Raw genomic sequence first — 26,268 nt, forward strand, 5'->3', positions numbered from 1 at the left:
GCTAGGCCTGGAATTGGTCAGTGGATCCTGAGGTGAGCTAAAGCCAGCTTCCAACCTACAGATCCTTTCTCCTCAGTTCTCTGCACTGAACTCACAAACTGAAACTACTGACCATTTCCCCTTCCCACCAGAATATACAGGGAAGCAGCTTGGTCTCCCCCTTCTGGCCAGGAGGTCTTGGTGTTGTGTGTGGGGAGTTAACCCTTTGTGTTGTTACTGTGGCAACCCTGGGGTGCCACATTTACATCCCGCTCATCTCCGCCCCACTGCTCCTATTGGCCGCCTGCCGTGTGACGTCGCAGTGACGCCGCACGACCCGCCCCCTTAATAAGGAGCCGGGTCGCCGGCCAGAGCGACGTCGCACGATAGGTGAGTCCATGTTAACCAGCCGTAGCGATAATATTTGCTACGGCAGCTATCACAATGATGAGGGGCTGGGACTATCGCGCTCGGCATCGCAGCATCGGCCTGCGATATCGTAGTGTGCAAAGTACCCCTTAGTGTTCCAAATAAAAAAAAACTCTCCTATTTATTCTGGTAGGCAACTTTGGTAAGCATGACTATCCAAAATCACACATTGGGGTGGTTATGGTTAAGGTATTAGTTAAAATGTATTCCTATAAACTTCGTGGTGGAGTGTTTTATGTTCAATCTATTTTTATTAGGTTTATTTCAAAAATTACAATAATCACCATGAACTTATATTGAAACATTTACAATTTTCAAATTTTCAATACTAAAAATGTCACAAACTGTTGAGTTATGTCCTTTTGTGTCCCAAGACACATCTCCCTCTGTCTATTCCGGACCTCACAAAGAATCCCCGTGACCTCATTTGTAAGAATTCAAGCGAAGTTAGGAATGTATCCGAGAACAACTATATTTGGTCGTCTTGGGTCACTAGGACAAAATACCTTATGGAATATTATACTATTAGTAACAATCAGAGAGATTTATGACTGCAAAAAGACAAAGAAAAAGAATGAATGGAGAACAGCGAGAAATATACTAGAGAGAGAGAAGAGAAATCAAAGTGGGGGGGTAAGAGGGGGGGGGAAGAGGGGGAGGAAAGGAAGTCATTCATTTGGGGAACCTGCGGACACGAGACGGGTCGAAGCCCCCTCTTTTCTCTCAAGACCTTCCTATATGTGTGAGTGTTACTTTGCCACCCTATTTCGGGTCGTGGAGTGTTTTATTAGATTATAACTAGGGATGAGCGAATGTATTCGCCACTATTAGGTATCCGACGGATAACAGGCCATTCGCATCATTCAGTATCTGACAAATAAAACAACATCCGCTCCGATACTTGCATTTTAATTTCTGACTTCCTGGCTCAGAGAGAGAGAGAGAGAGAAAGACCAGGCATGATTCCAGACGATTTCGACCCTTCTACAGGCTGTGTCCATACTGTTTCTTCATACGTTAGGTCCAACGTGAAATTATTTGGATTTCCCATAGACTTACATTGCGCGTCGAATATTCGCGAATAGTCGAATAGCGGCGACCTATTCATCGGATATTCGCAAAGTCGGATATTTTGGTATTTGATCATCCCTAATTATAATCAGTAGTGAGCATTTAGGTTTCTGAAGAGTATAATGTTGATATCCTTTAGCCATGATGGTCTAGGGTGGGCACATAGGTTCAGATCAATCTGAAGGCGGCTGCCTATGTGGCCTCACTTTATTCAAGTTTCTTGAGTTTCCCTTCGAGTTGAATGGAGATCCACGCCTGCTGCAGCTGCTGGTCACCCTACACGGCTCCGGAAGTCCTGCTGATCACCAAAATGAGACCCCTCCGTGAAGTAGCACTCTACTTTAGTTCTGTTTTTTTTTAGCACTCATATAGACTTCAAATTTTTTATTTCTCTTTTCAGTTTCCAACGTCATGGGCGATTTGTCAAAATTAAAAGATAAAGGTAATGTACACATGCTACTATAGCGGTTTTCTTGTGAATGTTTGATGTCCTGTGTACTTGAATTTTTCAAGCAATAAAAAAGAAATTGTTCATTTGAGCTGGACCATGTTTTATTCATTCAATAATCAGGCCATGGCGGGCCTCTGTCCGGGCTCTGAACAAGGAGTGGATAGCGATAATGGTTAGATGGATTTACTGCTACTGCTATACATAAGTCAGAAATAGGGAAATGACACATCAAGTCTTTTTAAGTATTATGTTTATCAAATCAATCGAATTGTTAACCTTGCATTGAAAGTTTTCCTGTACATGCGGCATGCTTGAGAAAGGGGAATGACTCCCGAAATTTTGCCGCAGGTGCAGACCTTCGGATTGTGAGACAGTGTCTCTGCTTATCTGTATCTATAATTTCAGCGCTTCTTAAGCCTGCTTTACATGTTGCAATTTTGCATACGATATCGTATGCGATTTGCAACGCCCCCATCGTATGTGTGGCACGTTCAATTTGTTGAACGTGCCGCACAAACGATTAACCCCCGTCACACATACTTACCTTCCAAACGACCTCGATGTGGGCGGCGAACGTCCACTTCCTGCAGTGGGAGGGACGTTTGGCGTCACATCGACGTCACACGGCAGCTGGCCAATAGAAGCGGAGGGGCGGAGCTGAGCGGGACGTAAACATCCCTCCCACCTCCTTCCTTCCGCATTGTGGGCCGGGAGCCGCAGGATGCAGGTAAGATCTGTTCATCGTTCCTGGGGTGTCACACACTGCGATGTGTGCTGCCCCGGGTATGATGAACAACCTGATGTGCAATTCTAGAGAAAGGAACGATGTGTATGCGATGAGTATATGTGCAATTACAACATTTTTATTCATGAAGATCACACACAAAATACAGCACAATATCACACGTTAAAATACTACCAAAAAAATCAAGGGGAGTACAAGATGTGGGAGCAAGTAGATAGTACTTATTGTAAAATTTCCTATCTGCCTCTAATAATCGTAACAGAGGTAGATGAATCTCAAATTTGAAGACAAAAATAGATGGATCAAGAGGGAGACAAGAAACCAATAAAGGTTGATTAAACTCCATCACATAACTCAATAAAGTGCTATTGCACACGACTGGGCAGGAACCCCAAAATAAATAGACAGGAGGTAAAAAATTGAATTACCTAAGATTGCCTGCAGTATGAAAACAATCACAGGGGAAACCAAGGCACAGTCTAATGTGTAATAAATGTAAAGTTACCTATTCACCTCAAAATATCCAGTAAATAGTGAATTAGATTATGATTGGACCTCAAGATTGAGGACTCAATTAAATGGATGAGGAGGGAAACAGGGGAACAATAGGAGTTTAATCAAGATCTAGAAAAATCCAATGAAGTGCAAATGCACACCACTGGTCAGGGACCCTGGTATGATCACTCATAGATAAGAAATCAAAATCATTACCTAAGATAACCTGAGGTGCAAAATGTAATCACAGGGGAAACCAAGGTGCAGTCACAACATCAGTACAAATAATAAAGTGCAAGTGCACAAGACTGATCAAGTGCCCTGGTATAAACATTCATAGATAAGAGGTCAAAGTCATTTCCTAAAATAGCCTGAGGTGCAGATGTAATAACAGGGGAAACCGAGGCACAGTCACAACAGGTGTACAAATACCCAATGAAGATAGGATCACCACCAACGCGCGTTTCACCGAGGTACTGTTGCTTTCTCAAGGAGGAAGACCCTAATCACTAGCACTTTATTGAATTATGTGATGGAGTTTAATCAACCTCTATTGGTTTCTTGTCTCCCTCTTGATCCATCTATTTTTGTCTTCAAATTTGAGATTCATCTACCTCTGTTACGATTATTAGAGGCAGATAGGAAATTTTACAATAAGTACTATCCATTTGCTTCCACATCTTGTACTCCCCTTGATTTTTTGGTAGTATTTTAACGTGTGATACTGTGCTGTATTTTGTGTGTGATCTTCATTAATACAAATTTTGTAATTGCACATATATTCGCATTTCTCCTTTGTTCTGATTAATTCTGAGTAGTGCAGACACGTGGTCAATATATTCATGCTGACAGCGTGTCCATCTGATGGCTCGTCTTTTGGGATTTGTTCTCATGTCACTTATTTTGTGCGTTTTGGATGCTTTTCCCTCTCTGTCTATGGTAGAGCAAGCATCCAGAACGCATGCAAACTGCATTCAAAATGCATCCAAAACAAAGCGTTTTGGATGTGTTTTAAAACACACATGCAGTGACAAAATGCTGCAGAATATTTGTCAAGGCAGAACGCATGCGCACATACCCTAAGCATATGGTCTGTCTATACTGAAGTCTACATTGAAGATTGTGAATTTTGTTCACTGTGGTGAAAATATTATAAGACCTTTAATGTAAGGATGAAAACTTGATTGATTTGATTAAAGTAATACTTAAAAGAACTAGCTGTGTCATTTGCAGTTTTATGACATCAGTATGTCTATGATAGTCTATGAACTTGTACTTGGTCAGTCTATTTGATTATATATCACCTGTACACTATGCACTTTATACAGAGCTCATGTGTATAATGTCAAAGGTGATCACTGCACTACCTGTACATTATACATTTTATACAGTTTCTGTGTATAATGTCACCAGTGGTCAGTGTGTTACCAGGATACTATACACTATATACAGACCTCCTGTGTATAATGGTGGTAATATTAATGTTATTAGCATTGTGGTTTTTATTCATGATCAGTATTGTATTATTCAGACACTGTTTGGTGATACGATGTAGTCTGGTCATGGTGTGTTAGTATTTGTCCCTTGCATGTTGTATTATTTGTTCATCCTGTGGTGGTAATATTTGGTCTTGTCATGGTGTGGTATTATTTTTCCCTTCCATGTAGTATTATTCAGGCTCTATATGGTGATATGATGTGGTCTGATCACAGTGCGGTGGTATTTGTCCCTTGTATGTGGTACTATTTGGCCAACATATGGTGGTAATATGTGGTCTGGTGATGATGTGGTGGTATTTATGGCTTGTATGTGGTATTACCTGGTTACTGTATGGTGGAAATATGTTGTCTGGTCATGATGTGGTGGTATTTGTCACTTGTATGTATTATTGTGGTATTATTCAGTCACTATGTGGTTTGGTCATGGTGTAGTAGTATTTTTCAGTTGTATGTGGTACTATTTGGTCATTATGAGGTGGTAATATGTTGTTAGGTCATGGCGTGGCAGTATTTCTCCCTTGAATGTGGTCTTGGTATAGTAGATTGTGTTGTGCATGGCGGTAATTTGCTCTTTCTGATATTAATTAGAAGATTATTTATTTCCATTAGAGATTAAATACTTGGAAGTTTATCCTTTGCCTACCCTGTGACATCCTGCATTGCAGTAACAAAGATGCACTTACAGGGGTTCTTCGGTGACAACTAGTATTCACCTCTCCACAGGGTAAGTAATAACGTATTGATTTGTGGTGGTCCTACTACTGGTACCTGCACTGATAGACAACATGGGGAACTTTTATCCATGTTAGAATGGAGCTCATTTTCGACTCAACCAATGATCCATTTATTCCTTCAGTGGCTGCGAGTACTGTACAGGGCTTTTTCTGGTGGACCCAAAGAAGATGAATGGAGCTGTGGTCAGACATCCGACCTGCCGCTGCATTTTAAAATGGGGATAAAAGTGTCCTGTCAGGAACAAAAGTTCCATATTGTTCTGATCGGTGTGGTCTCCAATAGTTGGATTCCTCTGATTAATAAGTTGTCACTTATTCTGTGGATTGGTGATCCCTTTTTTTCACTAAAGAACCTATTTAATGCAAACTACCAGGCTTGTATATCCCAGTTATGGTGTGTGCACAGGAGATGTGCAGGAGCCGCTTGTATCTTACTCCATTATAATGGGGATAACAGCTAACCGGTATTTGTATAAACCTGTAGTGTGGGCCCTCCCTACTAAGGTGTCTCATATTCTACTCTGAAAACTATTTGGAGAACCAGCTCCTGACATTGTTGGGTCTATATTAGCTTCCAAATGTATCACTTGTAGGTTTCTACAACTACTACTGCTATTAATGCTATAGAAAACCTACATCCATCTAAAAAGACACATATGGGACTAACTTCACATTGCCAGCATTATTTCTTTTGAACTGCATCTGGTTGTGGTTCCTTCCCAAGACTTGTGTAATTGGGATCAAATGGACTACACTTGTCAACTACGGTAACAAAATCTTTACCACACTGACACATTTTTATTTACATAACTACACTGACCCATGTACTTTGGGAAGGTTCGGTGTGGGGGCGGGACACACAACAAACAGGGGTTTCACCAAAACAAAGGAGTACACTGGGAACACTTTAACATCAGTGGGCCTGGTGGTCGGGAAAGGGGCTGATGGGACACCTTCTGCACTCACCTGAGGCTGTACCCTACTCTCGTAGCCAGTCCCTATACAGGTTCTGCACCTGTCACCAAGCAGGATACCTAAAGCCCTGAAAGACAGTGAAATAACCCTGGCTATTGAACTGGCAGGTGAGGACCGCTAGTCCCACTACTGCACTAATACAACAAGAAGGGAAGGTATGACAGACAAGGAAGGATAAAGCCCAACTTCACGGCTACAGTCAGACATCAGGACTGCAGCCTACACTGCTTCACACAACAAGGGCTCCAGCAGCTCCTTCCACCTCAATGCCTAGTTTGAGAATGAATCAGAATAACCAGCACCCTCTGCTGGGAGATGTGACCATATATAGGGGAAGGGAGTGCTCGCCAACTGGATATACCGGAGGCCATGAGTCCGAAGCTGCTGGAAAGCAAAACTGACATTAACCCTTTCAGCACCAAAGGAAAGGGAATACTTTTAATTTGAGGAGTCTCAGTTGGCAAAGAGAGACTCTGGCCGAGATCCTGTCACAAGGCTCTAACTGCAGAAAGACGGCTGTGACACACACCCTTTTCATCATATCCCACCCTATGCAGTACAAAACCCATCCACCCCTCTAGAGGTGCCAGTGGACTCCAGGACTGGAAAAGAGCACTGCTTTCCCCAGAGCTTTAGGAGGCTTTCACAGGGTCAAATAGATTTTACCAAAACAGGTATTCCCTTGATTCTGGACCTCTCCGACATTACAGATGAATAGGCAAGTATGACCTAGACATGTCCATGTCTCCCTATCACTTAAGCCTGCTTTACACGCTGCAATGTATCTTACAATGTGTCGTCGAGGTCACGTCGTAAGTGATGCACATCCGGCATTGTAAGGTACATTGCAGTATGTGACAGGTACGTGCGATTGCGATTGAACGTTAAAACGTCATCGCATACACATCGTACCTTTCTCTAGAATTGCACGTCAGATTATTCATCGTACCCGGGGTAGCACACATCGCAGTGTGTGACACCCCGGGAATGATGAACAGATCTTACCTATGTCCTGCCGCTCCCGGCCCACAATGCGGAAGGAAGGAGGTGGGCGGGATGTTTTCGTCCCGCTCAGCTCTGCCCCTCTGCTTCTATTGGCCGGCTGCCGCGTGACGTCGATGTGACGACGAACGTCCCTCCCACTCCAGGAAGTGGACGTTCGCCGCCCACATCGAGGTCGTATGGAAGGTAAGTATGTGTGACAGGGGTTAATCATTTGTGCGGCACGTTCAACAAATTGAACGTGCCACACATACGATGGGGGCGTTGCAAATCGCATACGATATCGTATGCGAAATTGCAACGTGTAAAGCAGGCTTTAGTCTTTTAGAACTGCTCAACCTCATTTGTGGTTGTGGTACCAGACATGACTACTTGTGTTTGAATTTCACTGTCAGATACCAAAGGAGCTGCTGCTCCATGGTTCTTTCATTGTATAAAGGGCCATTTACACTCTGCGACATCGGTAATGATATATTGTCGGAGTCACGGTGTTTGTGACGCACATCCGGCGTGTGACAGGCTGGAGCGACCTTAAGCGATCGCAAAAGAGACAAAAATCGTTGGTAAATGAGAGGTCGTTCATTTACCAAAAATCGTTGTCTGGTAAGTAGCGATGTTATTACTCGTTCCTGCAGCATCACACATCGCTGTGTGTGAGACCGCAGGAGCGACGAACATCTCTTTACCTGCGTCCACCGGCAATGAGGAATGAAGGAGGTGGCCGGCATGTTCCGGCCGCTCATCTCCGCCCCTCCTCTGCTATTGGACGGCTGCCGTGTGACATCGCTGTGACGCCGCACGAACTTCCCCCTTAGAAAGGAGGCGGATCGCCGGCCAGAGCGACGTCGCAGGGAAAGTAAGTCCGTGTGACAGGTGTAAGCGATGTTGTGTGCCACGGGCAGCGATTTGCCTGTGACGCACAACCGATGGGGGCGGGTATGCTCGCTAGCGATATCGATACCGATATCGCAGCGTGTAAAGTACCCTTTAGTCTTGTCAATGGGATCCCAACTAAACAAAATTCAAAAGGGAAATCCATTAATGTAAAATACAAGAGAATACATGAATACATGCAATGTGAAGTTAGCGCCATTGTGTATTTTTAGATCAGTTAATCATAAAATACGAAACCACCTTGCTAAAATTTGGCAAAATGTTCATGTCCTAGATCATATTCTATCCGTATAGCATGTCCTTTACTCTGTTGCTTATCATAACCTCCACTTTCTATGTTATTCCTACATCTCATCTTTTCTCTCTTCCACAGTGGACCTCGCAGAAGGCTCCTGCACAACTTGTCCTCCTGGATGGAAACTGATTAGAGCCAATTGTTATTTTTTTTCATTAAGTAATGAAAAATGGGAAAGGAGCAAAGAGATCTGTGCGGAGAAAAATGGGATCCTCATTACATTTAAAAACGAAATTGAAATGGTAGGTCCTGAAAACCAACTGCTCATAGGGGATGCTGCCATCTGCATCAGAGGCTCCATTAGTAGCCTTTGGCACCATGATGAGCGTTTGAATCAAGAGATATATTTTCAGTAAAAATAATGGACTCTTTGACAGTAAACCATTGGTTTCCACTTGTTATAGATGGAAACCATGACACAGATGTGGACAGAGTCTTAGGGGTACTTTGCACGTTGCGACATCGCTACTGCGATCTCGTCGGGGTCAAATCGAAAGTGACACACATCCGGCGCCGGCAACGACGTCGCAACATGTAAAGCCTAGAAGCACCGATAAACGATCGCAAAAGCGTCGTAAATCGGTAATCTGTGTAGTGTCGGTCATTTCCATAATTTCGCTGCAGCGACAGGTACGATGTTGTTCCTCGTTCCTGCGGCAGCACACATCGCTGTGTATGAAGCCACAGGAGCGAGGAACATCTCCTTACCTGCGTCCCGCGTGCAATGAGGAAGGAAGGAGGTGGGCGGGATGTTTACCTCCCGCTCATCTCCGCCCCTCCGCTGCTATTGGCCACCTGCTGTGTGAAGTCGCTGTGACGCTGCACCACCCGCCCCTTTAGGAAGGAGGCAGGTCGCCGGCCAGAGCGACGTCGCAGGGCAGGTAAGTGCGTGTGAAGCTGCCGTAACGATAATGTCCGCTACGGCAGCTATCACAAGATATCACATCTGCGACGGGGGCGGGCACTATCGCGCTCGGCATCGCTACAATCGGCTAGCGATGTCCCAGCGTGCAAAGTACCCCTTAGGTTTAGTGCACACTGCACTTGTCATCACTCTCTGGCATAAACGGAAAGAAGGTATAAGCCTAACACTGGCCACAGTCAGGATGGATTCCTCAGTATTCGTCTATTTAAAAAAAAAAAAAAACCCTATGAAATATACAGTATACATTTTGTATTGTTACCCTCTGTATAAGAAAGAGGAGACAACTGTGCTCAACTATACAGTTAAATTAATGATATGCAGACACAAACCAGAAACCAGCTAGCCAGAAATAAAATTAACGCTTTTGACATTTGGCCAAAAAATTTGGACTACAGCTATGCATAGTTTTGCATTTTGCAGTCAGACGTGACCCCTCCCTGGATGCTATGTGCGTCTATCATGGTATATAATAAATAAATAAATTGGCACAGGGTTCCCCCATATTATGATACCAGCACAGACAAGGCATACGACTACAGGCTGCAGCCCCCAGGTGTGTGCTTATCTTGGCTGTGTATCAAAATAAGAGGAACCGTATGTGGTTTATTTTTAAAATTTACCTAAATAAATTATTTTAAAAAAATGGCATGCAGCCCCCCCAATATTGTTACCCAGCCATGACAAAGCCCCACAGCTGGCATCTGGTATTCTCAGGCTGGGGAGACCCATGGTTATTTCCCCCCCCAGACTAAAAATAGCAGCCTACAGGCATCCAGATATTGTTTAATCCATTAGATTTGACAATCCCAGCATTTTACCCAGCTCTTTCCGATTACCCTGGTGCGGTGGCAATCGGGGTAATAAGGAGTTAATCACAGCTCACAGCTGCCACTAAGCCCTAGATTATTAATGGGAGGTGTCTATGAGACCTCCCCATTACTAATCTATAAGTGAAAGTAAATAAACATAAACACCGAAAAAATTCTTTATTTGGAATAAAATACAAAAACACCCTCTTTCACCATTTTATTAACCCCCAAAATGCCCCTGCAGGTCCGACATAATCCATACAAGATCCCACAACGATTCCAGCTCTGCTATATTACTGAAGCCACAGCGAGCGATTATGATACATGACTGCCCGCTGTGGACTTCAGGCAGAGACTGAGCAGTGATCAGTGGTGACGTCACTCAGGTAAGTTGCGGACACAGCTGGATGTTCCCCCAGTCCTCCACCTGTGACTAGTGGACCATACTTGGAACTATAGCCTGTTGGTTTTGTGTTTTTTTCCTCGTCTATTACTTACTTTTGGTTTACCCAATCTTACTCTGCACCTCCCCTTGGTTTGTTTCTTAAGGAGGTGTGTAGAAACCTTGATGGCCGCTTAGGGAGATATTAGTCTGAGTGGTCGTCTGACTTATCTGGTTAGGGTTGTTTCATTCTCCGCAGGGGTCTTTAGGGATTATGCAACTGGGACCTCTAGTCTGTACAGAACTGTTCAAGTGTAGTACTCTAAAGTAAAACCTTCTTTACATTATTTATGACCAGGTTTCTTTACAGTTAGAGCACTCAGACTGTGCAATGCCCTACCACAAGAGGTAGTAATGGCAGATACTATAATGGCTTTTAAAAAAAGGGCTGGATGATTTCCTCAGTACACACACCATTGTTGGTTATAAATGGCTTGGTGACAAAATGTAGAACTGGTGGAGGAAGGTTGAGCTAGATGGACCTAGGTCTTTTTTCAACCTAAGTAACTATGTAACTATGTAACCAGATGTGCACTATTGCGCACATAACAGTAGTTCAGGAAAGCAAAGGTTCTCTACTAAAATTATTTAACTAGTAAATACTTGCAAAAGGAAAGCTGTTCTGAATGTCGCCTGTGTGGGTGCTGTTCTGAAGCTCCCTCTGGTGACTAGAAATGGTAGTGGAGCTGAATCTGAGCCTGTAACTCAGACAGGTGTCGGCATTAATTGGGAATTGGGGAAGTCCTATTGCAGACAAGTCTGGTCTATAAAGGAGAGCCCTTTTTGCCCTGCGGGTGCCGGTTATAATTGTATATTCCTCAGTCTCTGTTCCTGGCCTGGAGCTTTGTCCTTCCCTGTATCCCTGAGCAAGACTTCTGCAGATAAGTTTTCAGTTTTTGCCTTGCTTCCTGGTTTACACCTTAGGGTGTTGTTTTTCCTTGTTTTGCTTTGTATCTGTTTTCTTGCAGGTGACGTTTTGTTTCAATTGGTTTTGTGAGCATGGGGGTTCCCCCTGTGCTAGCTCTCCTGCAGTAAAATGGATTTTATCCCTGTCTAGTTTGATTATTTACTCTTCTGTATTTTGTGTTCTTTTGGTATTTTGTTCTCCCATTATTTACAGGAGTACCTGATATATTGGGGTTGAGGTTGTATGACCTCCAGGGCCAGTTTTTACTATTAGGAGTTTGGTATTTTTCTACAGGGATTTTGTACTGACCACAATCAGTTCCTTTCCTTTGCTTTGTATCTAGTTAGTTGGGATTCGCCTTTGCTAAATCTATTTTTCCTCAGTATTGTGTTTTCCTATATCACTGTAATCTTTGTATGTGGGGGGACATCTACTCCTTTGGGGACTACTCTGAGGCAAGGTGATTTCCTCATTTTATTCTGTGAGGCATAGCTAGTTTCTCAGTTTGTGATGTGGCGTCTAGGTTTTTAGGAACGCTCCACGGCTACTTCTAGTGTGGTCTGATAGTTAGGGGATTGTGGTCAGCCCAGGTTCCAACTACTCCTGTTTCTTGGTGTTTTTTGACCAATGGGAGTTTTTTGTAATCTTCCACGGTTACCGGATCATAACAGAAAGAGCGTACCAGCCATTTGGGACTTTTTCCACTAAAACTGTAATTGGAAGAAGTTGGCTATAAAGCCATTTGCAGCAAAATTAATGGCGACACCATGCAAACAAGCCCAGCTTACCGGATATGACTGTAGATAGCACTGGGAATCCTTTAGCCAGCACTAATAAATAAAATAAAGGATTTGCCATGCTTTGTAAAGATTGATAGCCTTTGTGGCTCACCCACCTGGAGTACCACTTGTGAATGGGCCCTTGCTTGAGTTCTGGGTGTTAGGTTATATAAGGTAAATGGATGGCATCAATAAGACTCTATGCTGATTGTTTAATGACCTTTCTTGATATCTTGTATAGTAGGAAGATTTGACTTTGATAACTCAGAAGATAATATATTAGTACTGTTAAGGAAAATTTCACAGTTTCGGGAAATCTCCTTCTAGTGAATGTCTTCTGAATCTCAAATTGAAGGCCACTGAGCGCCGGCAACAGAAATTCAGACCACACAGAGATAGCTGGTATAAATTCCTTTCTCAGTGAAAAGGAGGTGCACACCACTTGGGCTTTATTGTTACAAGCCTTGTTATAGAGCAATAGTGGGTTAATCTATTAGCAAAATTCTTAGCAGTATACCATTGGTTATATTAAAAACATGCAGAAAGCATGTGATATTTGTCCATACTTGGGATTTCCTCTCCAGCCCTTCCTGTTTTCCGACCCACCATAACTCGCAGAGTCCTTGTCACGTAGCTCACAGTCATGGATCCGAACTTGCGCAGATGCAGCCAGTCATCGTTATCAATATCTTCATTTTGGTTCCCTTGCATTAGACATCAGCGGCAAACTTCAGTGTAAACATGCTTGCTTTCCTGATATGCAGCAATAATCAGAAGACAAACTCTATCTTGCTACTCAGATACAAAAGAAAGCATAGTTATAGAAAAGCATATAGAAAAATCTATTGTATTTTCACAGTACAAAACTTTTATGTATTTCTAGTATTCTCTATTTAAAATCATAAACAAGAATAGATACTGGCTGGGACTGAAACGAGATCCTGAAGATATTGAGACTTGGTTATGGGTGGATGGATCGTCTCTAACATTCAGGTAAATGAATGCAATTAATCTTCATTTCAGAAAATAACATGACAGATACAACATGCAAGAACAGTGAATACGTTGCCTTAAAGGGGTTGTCTTATGTTCTGGGGAGACCTTCAATAAAGAGCAAATCAGATGCAATCACCAGAGGATGTTTCATCTGTGTAATACATGGGCAGATAAGGTCCATCAGAGCAAGAGCTATTGTTGTAGCTACTCATTTTACTGTTCTTCTCATAACACAATCCTACAGGTGAAGCTCATGATCATCCACTGAATGGTTCCTTGGCCCCCTATCCTCCATTGTTACTTTTAAGTTGAGTGATCTATAAGGTAAAGATTTAAAACAGCCACGGATGGATCTATAAAAAATAAACTCAGTCATACTCACCTACCAGCACCCGTGTAGATCCAGCACAGCCCTATCTGGTGTTGTCACCATTCTACCAGCCTCCAAACTGAAATAGCCTGTGATTGGCTGCAGCAGTCAGGTGACTTAGCAGTCCGGCAGCCATACATAGACCTTGGAGTGTCATACGTAGGACGCATATTGGTGCCAGTAGGTGAGTATTACTGAGTTAGTTATATTATCACATGTCCCTTGGACAAAGATCTATTATGCCCAGACAACCCCTTTTCCAAGTCCAATTACAGATATACCTTTGTACAGAGTCTGGAATTCTTTCATTAATTTCCACAGCACATTCTCCACCTTGTTTATTTGTGACTATGTAATATTAGTATGAGCGTGCATTAGTTACTTTGGCTTGAAGCAGAAATTTAAGTTCAGTGATAAGATGTTTATACTGTATTTATAGATAACTAATTAAACACCAACCAAAGGCGCATGTTAACGTTAACATGTAAGCTGGGCGTGAACAATTTCCACCACTACCAGCTATATACAAGACCACTCCATAGAGCATGTGAACCAAGAGACAAAGGAGTTTGATGGTCAATAGAAAATACAATATTTATTAGAACAATAATAAAAATAGATGATAACAGTACAAAAATAGATGACATGACACAATATAAAAACACGACACATAAAGTTATATGGTGGGGAAGAGCACAACAGGTAACGAACCATGAAGAGACAAATTACACAAAAGAAATTCTGAATTCCTTATACATGGTCATATCTTTTACAAGAGAAGTAGTACATATACAATGAAGGGAATACAGAATTACATACTAAAGTGATAAGTGCTTAAAGGTATAAAGAGTCAGTGTCAAGGTGGAACCAAAGGTGCTCTGAGAATTCACCAGGTGAAGCCACAGACCTCGACGTTTGTTTCGCGTTCAGTCATTTGCTTAATCATGATTCCTCATGATTTTTTTTTTTTTGCATATAACTGTAAAGTGCAGGGTTAAAATTTCCCCTCAAAACATAGTCTGTGACGTTCCCTGAGTCAAATGCTGTGTCTGTGCAAAATTTCGTGATTGTAATTGGGCAGGTGCGGATTCCTTTAGTAGACATATACACATATACACACAAACACACACATACACACACACATACACATATACACACGCACACACAAACACACACATACACACATTTACAGACATACACACACATATATACACACACATACACATACATACAGTCACAGACACACATACACACACGTACACAGACACACACATACATACATACATACACACACACGTACACACACATGTGACGCTGTGGCCTATCAGGTCGTCACAGGGTATTGTGCAATCTGCCCTTCTGTGCAATACCCACCTCTTCCTTGGTTATGGGTCACCAACCAATGGTGTTGCCAACAGCAGCTAATTAAAATCCTAGGAACACTCGGCACCACACCCACCAGACACACTAGTGGACGGCCTGAGTGGAATAGGGTCGCCCACTTGGGGGGTTGGTTAAGGGTAAGGGGAGGTCAGGAGTGTCAGTAGTTGGTTAGAATGAGAGGAAGTGAGAGGAGGTCAGGAGCTGGGCTCCTTGGAAGTACTAGGTAGCAGACAGTGGTCTGGGCCTGGTGGAAGCAGGACCCCCTGTCGCAGGGGATCATGTCAAGGGGCATGGTATTGTCGAGGAGGACAGCTGGCGGCCTTATACCATCACCGGGCTGGTACCAGGGCATGACGGGGTACGTGAACCCTAGGTCAGGGAGTAGCTTCAGGCAACATGACAATTGACCCGATGAGAATGGAGCCTTTAAAATCTGCTCTCCACCTGCTCCAAAAAAGGGGTAATAGCGCAACGAGGGGGGTAGGACTTTCCACTAAAATGGTCCAGGAAATCCCAAGCGTGAACCCTGAGAGCAAACTCCCTCAGTTAGCCAGACTGGGGAGCGGGACCCGACTAGTTTCAAGCTATAGGGGCCAACTAAGAAGAGAACAAGGTGCCAAGGGAAAGGTCACAGATCATCAGGCAACACCAGCGGGAACGGGACCCAAACGTGCTTCCCTCAGCGGCAGCGGTGTGCAGAACTTTGGTTTACCAAGTTTTCGGTGTCAGCTTTATGGACTGAGTGAGTACGCAAGTGACCCTTACATCCCCAACGGCACGTCCCTGTCACCATCACCGAGTCCCGGGGCATCCCCCCTACCCGTGGAGGGGTTAAACACCTAGCTGCCACTCTAACGCCACCGAGTACTTCCAGCTGCAGTGGTGGTACTCCACCTTACCACACACCGCGGGTGGCGTCACGAACTTTAAAGACACATTTTATTTGAGTTGCCGTACGACCCCCGACCCCTGGGTCCGGACGCCCCTCGAGCCACCGCGGATCCAGATCCGAGCAGCCCCGGCTGCTGACGCGGGGGCGGCACACACACATACATACACACATACATACACACTCAGTTTTATATATTAGATGGCTTAACTGTAACTTATCTTTTGTGATAATGGTGACCTTTTGTTTTTATAGTGCGTGGAATGAAGGCGAACCAAACAATGACCGGAATAATGAACATTGCGCAGAAATTATGGGTGGAGTTCAGTTGTGGAATGACCTCCCATGTGACCAAAAGCAGCAATTCATATGCAAGGGTGTATGGAGTTGTTAGAAAGGAGACCTCTGCTTTGAACAATCCCATTTCTTGATGAATTCCCCCTTTATATAAACCATAGTGCGAGACCACCCTGATTCACATATATTTCCTAGGCTGCAAAACATAAGAACCTATTCCTACAGCTCAATTGTTTACATCATCACAATTTTTTTTCCGTTTTCTAAAGCTAGACTCTCCACACATAATATATGCATACCACTTAATAATTTAGGTGCATGGGAGCCTTCATGCAATTTTGCATCAAAATGTCAAAAATAAAAAATCCCATTTCCTAAAAATTCATATTTGTTGTCAAAAGCAAAAAAAAAGTAGTTCCCCGAAATGTGGTGTAAGATGTGATGGATGAAGGGAGTGGTAACATAAAGAAAAGTTCCTGTATCCCACTTCCCCGCACCATGGCACTAGAATTTGGGTGATCACAGTAACAAGCTGTATAGTAAGAAGGATGATAACATGAGGAAAAGTTCCTGTCGCCCCACCTGAGATCATCGGAGGAGGACAGGACAGATATCACTAGTAACCTGGGGTCTTTCTTCTTGTTATCATATTCTGTTTTTCCCCTCATCCTACTTCCCTAATCAGATGTAAGAAAAATGTCATCCTTCTGATTTTCAAATTCAGTCTATGCCCCAAATATTACATCTAACTCCTAATATCATGTAAAAAGCAAAACTTTAGGCTTTTAAGAGGTTGCCTGCTTCTCCACAACCCATTGCAATGCATGGTGGTGGCTTAAAGAGGTTTTCCCATTTCCAAAATCCTATCCCAATATGTAGTAGGTGTAATAATATTAGCAAATACCTCCAATTAGAAATGTAGTAAAGTTTTCCTCATACCTCTTACCTCATGTGCAGGGCATTGCTGGACCTTAGGTATCCATGGTTATGACCACAACCAACTAACTAACTGTGATGGTGGCTCAGTGGTTAGCACTGCAGTCTTGAAGCACTGGGATCCTGGATTCAAATCCCACCAAAGGCAACATCTGCAAGGCATTTGTATGTGCTCCCAGTGTTTGTGTGGGTTTCCTCCAGGTTCCCCATTTTCCTCCCACACTCCAAAGATACTGATATGGAATTTAGTATGTGAGCTCCAATACGGACAGTGTTGCTAATGTATGTAAAGCGCTGTGGCATTAATAGTGAATTAATATTATAATATGTGTGGTCGTAACCATGGATACCTAAAGTCTTGCAATGCCCTGAACATGAGGTAAGAAACATACTAGTGCATCTAAATAAATTACAATATCATCAAAAAGTTATTTATTTCAGTTATTCAAAGCAAAAAGTGAAACGCATATATTATGTAGAGTCATTACACACAAAGGGATCTATTTCTATATATTATACTAGCTGTACTACCCGGCTTGGCGCGGGTTAATAAATGCTGTTAACAAAATAGAATGTATTAACAAAAATGTATTCTGCACACAAACACCACAAAACAAATAGATATAAATGTAATTATTAAAAGGCAAAAACTAAGTTAATAGAAGCATTTCACAACATATATTTCAACACCACAGATATTTCACACAGATATAACTAAGTTGGTCAAGTAATGTGCTCCGTCTGTCTCTTTCCAGGTCTGTCTCTTTCCCCGTCTGTCTCCCGTCTCTTTGTCTGTGTTTTTTCCTGTCTGCCTCTTTCCCTGTCTGCCTGTCTCTGTCTGTCTCTTTTCTTGTCTGTCTCTATTTCTCTGCCTCTTTCCCCGTCTGTCTATATCAAGGTCTGTGTCTTTCCCCATCTATCTTTGTCTGTCTCTCTGGCTGTCTCCTCCTTCCCTGTCTGCCTGTCTGTCTGTCTCTTTCCAGGTCTCTTTCCAGGTAGGTTTCTTTCTCTGTCTGTCTCTTTCCCTTTCTGTCTCTTTCCCTTTCTGTCTCTCTCTGTCTCTCTCTATCCGTCTCCCCACCGACATCTTATTACCTCACATATAAGCTTCTTATACTATGAATGTCTTTTGTTCCTATAGCAACCAATCACAGCTCCTACTAATAACCTGTAGTTCTAGGCTCCATTTACTTTAATGGAGGCATGTTTTTTGGAGAGTAACTGTAAAGCGCGGGGTTAAATATTCCTGTCAAAACATAGTCTACGACGTTCCCTGGGTCACATGAGGTGTCTGTGCAAAATTTCCTGATTGTAAATGCGACGGTGCTGATGCACTTTTCGTTTCACTTTTTCCCCATTATGTAGATAGGGGCAAAATTGATTGGTAAGTTGGAATGCGCGGGGTTAAAATTTCGCCTCACAACATAGCCTATGACGCTCTCGGGGTCCAGATGTGTGAGTGTGCAAAATTTTGTGGCTGTAGCTGCGACAGTGCAGATGCCAATCCCGGACATACATACACATACACACACACATACACACATTCAGCTTTATATATTAGATTATATAGAGTCATTACACACAGAGTGATCTATTCCTATATATTATATACAGTCATTACACACAGGGGGATCTATTCTTATATATTATATAGAGTCATTACACACAAAAGGATCTAGTTCAAGTGTTTATTTCTGTAAATGTTGATGATTATGGCTTACAGCCAATGAAAACCAAAAAGTCATTATCTCAGAATATTAGAATATTATTTAAGACCAACTGAAAAAAATATTTTACACTCAGAAATGTTGGCGCCTACTGAAAAGTCTGTACAGTAAATGCCTCAATACTTGGTCAGGGCTCCTTTTGCAGGAATTACTGCATCAATGCGGCGTGGCATGGAGGTGATCAGCCTGTGGCACTGCTGAGGTGTTATGGAAGCCCAGGTTGCTTTGATAGCAGCCTTCAGCTCGTCTGCATTGTTGGGTCTGGTGTCTCTCATCTTCCTCTTGACAATACCCCATAGATTCCTAATGGGGTTTAGGTCAGGCGAGTTTTCTGGCCAATCAAGCACAGTGATACTGTGGTTAGTAAACCAGGTATTGGTATTTTTGGCAGTGTGGACAGGGGCCAAGTCCTGCTGGAAAACAAAATTTCCATCTCCAAAAATCTTGTCGGCAGAGGGCAGCATGAATTGCTCTAACATTTCCTGGTAGTCGGCTGCACTGACTTTGGACTTGATAAAACACAGTGGACCTACACCAGCAGATGACATGGCTCCCCAAACCATCACTGATTGTGGAAACTTCACACTAGACCTCAGCAGCTTGGATTGTGGCCTCTCCACTCTTCCTTCAGACTCTGGGACCGAGATTTCCAAATTAAATGCAAAATTTACTTTCATCTGAAAACAGCACCTTGGACCACTGAGAACAGTCCAGTTCCTTTTCTCCTTGGCCCCGGTAAGACGCTTCTGGCATTGTCTATTGGTCATGAGTGGTTTGACACAAGGAATATGACACTTGTAGCCCATGTCCTGGATACGTCTGTGTGTGGTGGCTCTTGAAACACTGACTCCAGCAGCGTCCACTCCTTGTGAATCTCCCACAAATTTTTGAATGGCCTTTTCTTAACAATTCTATCAAAGCTGCGGTTATCCTGGTTGATTGTGCACCTTTTTCTACCACACTTTTTCCTTCCACTCCACTTTAGCTTAATATGCTTGGATACAGCACTCTTTTGCAATGACCTTTTGTGGCTTACCCTTCTTGTGGAGTGTTTCATTGACTGCCTTCTGGATATCTGTCAAGTCAGCAGTCTTCCCCATGATTGTGTAGCCTACTGAACCAGACAAAGGGACCATTTTAAACGCTTAGGAAGCCTTTGCAGGTGTTTTGTGGTAATTATTCCAATTTTATGAGATAATGACTTTTGGGTTTTCATTGTCTGTAAGCCGTAATCATCAACATAAACAAAAATAAACACTTAAAATAGATCCCCCTGTGTTTAATGACTATATAATATATAGAAATGGATCCCTTTGTGTGTAAGGACTCTATATAATATATAGGAATAGATTACTGTGTGTAATGACTCTATATAATACAGTGGAACCTTGGTTAACAAGAACAATCCGTTCTGGGACTGTGATTGTTAACCAAGTTGCTCGTTCAGCAAAGCAAGATTTCCCATAGAAAATCATTGCAATGCAGACAATTCGTTCCACAACTAGTTAAATGTCCCATCCTGGTCCCCTATTCTGTCATTCCACACATGCACAAACTCACACAAACACACACAAGCACACAAGCACACACGCAAACGCACATATTATGTTCACCTTACCTTCCATTCCATCGCCGGTCTCCTGGGACTTGCTGTTCTCTGGTGCAGGCTGTGTATTGGGTAACCATAACGACGAGGGAGGAACTTCCTGCCAGAGCGCTGACGTCAAAGGCAGAGCCACTTTCCTCTGATTGGCCAGCGCGCTGCCTTTGAGTAGTGGTGACAGGAACCAGGAAGTTCCTGCTTCGTTGCTATGGATACCGATGCCTGGAGTGGAGCGGAGCGACGCACTACAGGACCCAGGAGGCCGGCGATGAAACGGAAGGTACACATATTATATGCTAACCTTACCTTCCGTTCCACCGCCGGCCTCATGGTACTTGTAGTTCGCCGCGAGCACGTCGCAATGTACTCGGGAACTACAAGAACCATGAGACCGGCGGTGGAACGGAAGGTAAGGTGAGCATAATACTGTATGGGTGTGCGTGCGTGTGTGTTTGTGTGTGTTTGTGCGTACATGTGTGTGTTTGTGAGGACTGCAAGTGCGGGTCAGAGCGCGGTGGATGTAAGGAACCGGAAGTGTGTGCAGTGAGGATTTCGCTCGTACAGCAAAACATTCTCGTAAAGCGGGTTACAAATTTACAGAAAGCTTTGCTTCTTAAGCGAAATTCTCGTTAAGAGGATTACTCGTTAAGCGAGGTACCACTGTATATAGGAATAGAGCTCTCTGTGTGTAATGACTCTATATAATATATAGAAATAGATCATCTGTGTGTAATGACTCTATATAATATATAGTAATAGATCCCTCTATGTGTAATGACTCTATAATATAGTTAGGTCCAGAAATATTTGGACAGTGACACAATTTTCGTGAGTTGGGCTCTGCATGCCACCACATTGGATTTGAAATGAAACCTCTACAACAGAATTCAAGTGCAGATTGTAACGTTTAATTTGAAGGTTTGAACAAAAATATCTGATAGAAATTGTAGGAATTGTACACATTTCTTTACAAACACTCCACATTTTAGGAGGTCAAAAGTAATTGGACAAATAAACCAAACCCAAACAAAATATTTTTATTTTCAATATTTTGTTGAGAATCCTTTGGAGGCAATCACTGCCTTAAGTCTAGAACCCATGGACATCACCAAACGCTGGGTTTCCTCCTTCTTAATGCTTTGCCAGGCCTTTACAGCCGCAGCCTTCAGGTCTTGCTTATTTGTGGGTCTTTCCGTCTTAAGTCTGGATTTGAGCAAGTAAAATGCATGCTCAATTGGGTTAAGATCTGGTGATTGACTTGGCCATTGCAGAATGTTCCACTTTTTTGCACTCATGAACTCCTGGGTAGCTTTGGCTGTATGCTTGGGTCATTGTCCATCTGTACTATGAAGCGCCGTCCGATCAACTTTGCGGCATTTGGCTGAATCTGGGCTGAAAGTATATCCCGGTACACTTCAGAATTCATCCGGCTACTCTTGTCTGCTGTTATGTCATCAATAAACACAAGTGACCCAGTGCCATTGAAAGCCATGCATGCCCATGCCATCACGTTGCCTCCACCATGTTTTACAGAGGATGTGGTGTGCCTTGGATCATGTGCCGTTCCCTTTCTTCTCCAAACTTTTTTCTTCCCATCATTCTGGTACAGGTTGATCTTTGTCTCATCTGTCCATAGAATACTTTTCCAGAACTGAGCTGGCTTCATGAGGTGTTTTTCAGCAAATTTAACTCTGGCCTGTCTATTTTTGGAATTGATGAATGGTTTGCATCTAGATGTGAACCCTTTGTATTTACTTTCATGGAGTCTTCTCTTTACTGTTGACTTAGAGACAGATACACCTACTTCACTGAGAGTGTTCTGGACTTCAGTTGATGTTGTGAACGGGTTCTTCTTCACCAAAGAAAGTATGCGGCGATCATCCACCACTGTTGTCATCCGTGGACGCCCAGGCCTTTTTGAGTTCCCAAGCTCACCAGTCAATTCCTTTTTTCTCAGAATGTACCCGACTGTTGATTTTGCTACTCCAAGCATGTCTGCTATCTCTCTGATGGATTTTTTCTTTTTTTTCAGCCTCAGGATGTTCTGCTTCACCTCAATTGAGAGTTCCTTAGACCGCATGTTGTCTGGTCACAGCAACAGCTTCCAAATGCAAAACCACACACCTGTAATCAACCCCAGACCTTTTAACTACTTCATTGATTACAGGTTAACGAGGGAGGCGCCTTCAGAGTTAATTGCAGCCCTTAGAGTCCCTTGTCCAATTACTTTTGGTCCCTTTAAAAAGAGGAGGCTATGCATTACAGAGCTATGATTCCTAAACCCTTTCTCCGATTTGGATGTGAAAACTCTCATATTGCAGCTGGGAGTGTGCACTTTCAGCCCATATTATATATATAATTGTATTTCTGAACATGTTTTTTTAAACAGCTAAAATAACAAAACTTGTGTCACTGTCCAAATATTTCTGGACCTAACTGTATATAGGAATAGAGCCCTCTGTGTGTAATGACGCTATATAATATATAGGAATAGAGCCCTCTGTGTGTAATGACTCTATATAATATATAGGAATAGAGCCCTCTGTGTGTAATGACTCTATATAATATATAGGAATAGAGCCCTCTGTGTGTAATGACTCTATAATATATAGGAAAAGATCCCTCTGTGTGTAATGACTCTATATAATATATAGGAATAGATCCTTCTGTGTGTAATGACTCTATATAATATATGCGTTTCACTTTCTGTATTGAATTACTGACATAAATTAACTTTTTGATGATTTTCTAATATATTGAGATGCACCTGTAATGAATCAGGAGAACTATACTACATTTCTAATTGGAGGTATTTGCTAATATTATTATTATTACACCTACTACATATTGGGGTAAGACCTTGGAGATGGGATTAGCCCTTAACACTAGAACTACTGAGGTAGTCATTTTGATTACTTTGCACCATGTATTTCTATATAGGTGTCACGAGTCCAGTAGTTCTAGTGTTAAAGTAAAACAAATGCTATAATAATCTCCTGCACCGGCACCACTATTCCGTTCTCAACTCTATATCCCAGGGTTGAGCACAGAGCTGTTCGGGATGTAAGTATAGATTGATTTTCTTACATAATCCTTCACTATGGGGAAATAAGTGTCTTTTTTTATATGTACAGTGTCTTTTGCACATTTTTGTGCTTGTTTTTTGTGTAGCAAGAAATCTAATATAATAACTATTTACAGTACATGTCAAAGAATAGAAATTGTAACAAAAAATGTGAATGTTCCAGTCCTGTGTGTAATAAACAGCCACGAAAGTGTAATAAAAGGAAAGTTGAATCTGTTTTCTGTGACTTTTGTTCTTTGACTTCCTGATCGCGTGGCATTGCAGGAATTGCTTTGCTCAGTATATTTTAGATTTAGTTAGAAAAGCACAAAAACAGGAAGTTATTGAAGGTCTTTATCAGCCATTTCCATTGTATATCACGAAGCTGAATGGCTATTTGAAGTAATGTCATAGGGCTCCTATATGTATCTCATTCCTTGTATTGTATGCCTTCATAAATTTCCTGTTTGTATGAACCTAGGGTATTCCCATGAAGCCTGTATGTTGCAGAAATTGCTGAATCAGTTGTAGAAGTTTGTAGAAGAAACACCATTCAAATGTATAGGGTGGATTTTCAGGTGCAGAATTTGATGTGTGTGAATATAGCCTTAAAAGGATTGTTTCACTGTGGACACTAATAGCAAATCTCAAGGAAACATTATAGTTATAACATATAATTGCAGGTTCCAAATGCACCGACTGCTGAGAAAGCCATGGAACCCATAGGGTGTAGGGGCGACATGACAGTCTGGAGGGTAGGGAGTTGATAGGGTTAAACGGTGATGGTTAGTATAGGAATGACAAAAAAGAAGGTGATTGGTTAGTGGGTGGAGTGTGGTGGCAGGAAGGAGGGAGCTTCATGGTGTATATAATAGGAGGTGGGGGCCAGTTACCTCCTCTTGCACTTCCTGGATGACAGCTTCCCACCCACCCTCCCTTCTATTGTGTATTGTTATTATTGTTGTGTTTATTTGCATGTATAATTATTCAATTTTCAGAGGCATTATGTAAAAAAAAAAAAAAAAAAAAGAGAAAAGGAAGGAGTGGAGAAAGTGTCTGGTATAAAACAAAAAAAAACAAAACAAAAACCGAGGAAAAGAAAATAGATTATTTCTTTGTGGATTGTGATGTATATTGTCATTTGGGAATTCTTGTAAGTGGGTGAATAAGATGGGGGGTAATGCGGGAGTATATGTATATGATGTGTATGATGTGTATAGTCAGCATAAATAATGGGGATTATGTCCTTTGTCACAGCAGCGGGGGTAGGTCTGGTCCAGAGGAGCTCTAATCGTTACTGGTGTTTGGATGGTGAGCCACTAGGGAAGGTACAGTGGCTCCGGTTACTGGTGACCTGCAGGTACAAGGTTGTCTGCAGGCAAGAGGTATTGCTTCCTTGGTGATCAATGCCTTATATATGGGTCAGTGTTGTTGCCAAGGATTATATATTAAGGAGTTGATGGTTACCAGGGAGTCACAGGTGGCTACAGTGGCCCATGTGACAGGTAATGGAAAGCACGGCTGGTGGTTGCGGCCGGGGATGTTGTTGGATAGAAGTCGCTAACGGGCTTTAAGGTTTTTGAGTTCACAGTTACTGTTATGCACATGGGGGATTGATAGGTAATTGACGCCTCATATCTCTGGGCTGCAGGTTGCAGCCGGGGATGATGTTGGGTTGGAGGTAAAGAGGAATGTAGGGTTTGAGACACGGTTGATACTTGATGCTACTTGAGGGGGTTTAATCCGTGGGTGATTAATGCCTCCGATCTCTGGGTCGGTGTGTTGCGGCCAGGGATCGTGTTCTGAAGATTGTGTGATTGAGGAGTCACTTGTGGGATATAGTGACTTCGGTTACAGGGATCTTGCAGGCATGGGGTCCTGCAAGGTTGGGGTATTGATCCGTAGGTGATTAATGCCTCGTATCTCTGGGTCGGTGTGTTGCGGCCAGGGATGGTGTTCTGAAGATTGTGTGATTGAAGAGTCACTTGTGGGATATAGTGGCTTCGGTTACAGGGATCTGTCGCGGGCGGAGGAGGGGACGCTGCGCTCTCCCACTGCTCGGGTCCGGCTGCCGCTGCTGCTGCGGCCGCTGCTGCTCAGTGGCTCGAGCGATGGGCCGGATCCCGGGGACTCGAGCGGCGCTCCTCGCCCGTGAGTGAAAAGGGGAATGGTTTTGGGGATTTATTGTCCGTGACGCCACCCACGGTTGTGGTGATTGTGTGGACACCACCGCTGCTCTGGACGGGGATCCCGGGAGCGGTGACAGGGAGCAGCTTTGTTGTTATTTCTCCCCTCCGTGGGTAGGGGGGTTGGTTGTCTTGGGGCCCGGTGATGGGGTAGAGATGGCAGGCGGGTTGTGGGGCCTGGTGAGGTGCAGGGTCGCAGGGGCAGCGCTGTGCCGCACGGCACGGAGGTACTCACTCAGCCCAGTGATGATGACACAGTTCACGGTAAAACAAGCGGCTGGATGGACGGGTCCCTCGGACGGCTGCGGTTGTTCCTCCCTGCAGGTTAGTGATGACTGTCTCTCCCTGCACCTAAGTTCAGTGTTGGTAGCGATGGGTTCCCACCG

At 43.1% G+C, this 26,268-nt stretch overlaps 1 protein-coding gene across 1 annotated transcript in view; it reads left to right on the forward strand.

Moving 5' to 3' along the window:
• The window catches only part of LOC142302708 (perlucin-like protein), a 94,980-nt gene extending 77,786 nt beyond the window's left edge, over positions 1-17,194 (forward strand). Inside the window, exons 6-9 of the mRNA XM_075343825.1 lie at positions 1,880-1,921; positions 8,648-8,811; positions 13,315-13,424; positions 16,325-17,194. Of these exons, the coding sequence (XP_075199940.1) occupies positions 1,880-1,921; positions 8,648-8,811; positions 13,315-13,424; positions 16,325-16,463 (455 nt within the window). The 3' untranslated portion in view covers positions 16,464-17,194. The remainder of the gene's footprint in view (positions 1-1,879; positions 1,922-8,647; positions 8,812-13,314; positions 13,425-16,324) is intronic.
• The last annotated feature ends 9,074 nt before the right edge of the window (positions 17,195-26,268 follow it).

This window comes from Anomaloglossus baeobatrachus, chromosome 4, assembly GCF_048569485.1.
Source record: "Anomaloglossus baeobatrachus isolate aAnoBae1 chromosome 4, aAnoBae1.hap1, whole genome shotgun sequence".
NCBI lineage: Eukaryota > Metazoa > Chordata > Amphibia > Anura > Aromobatidae > Anomaloglossus > Anomaloglossus baeobatrachus.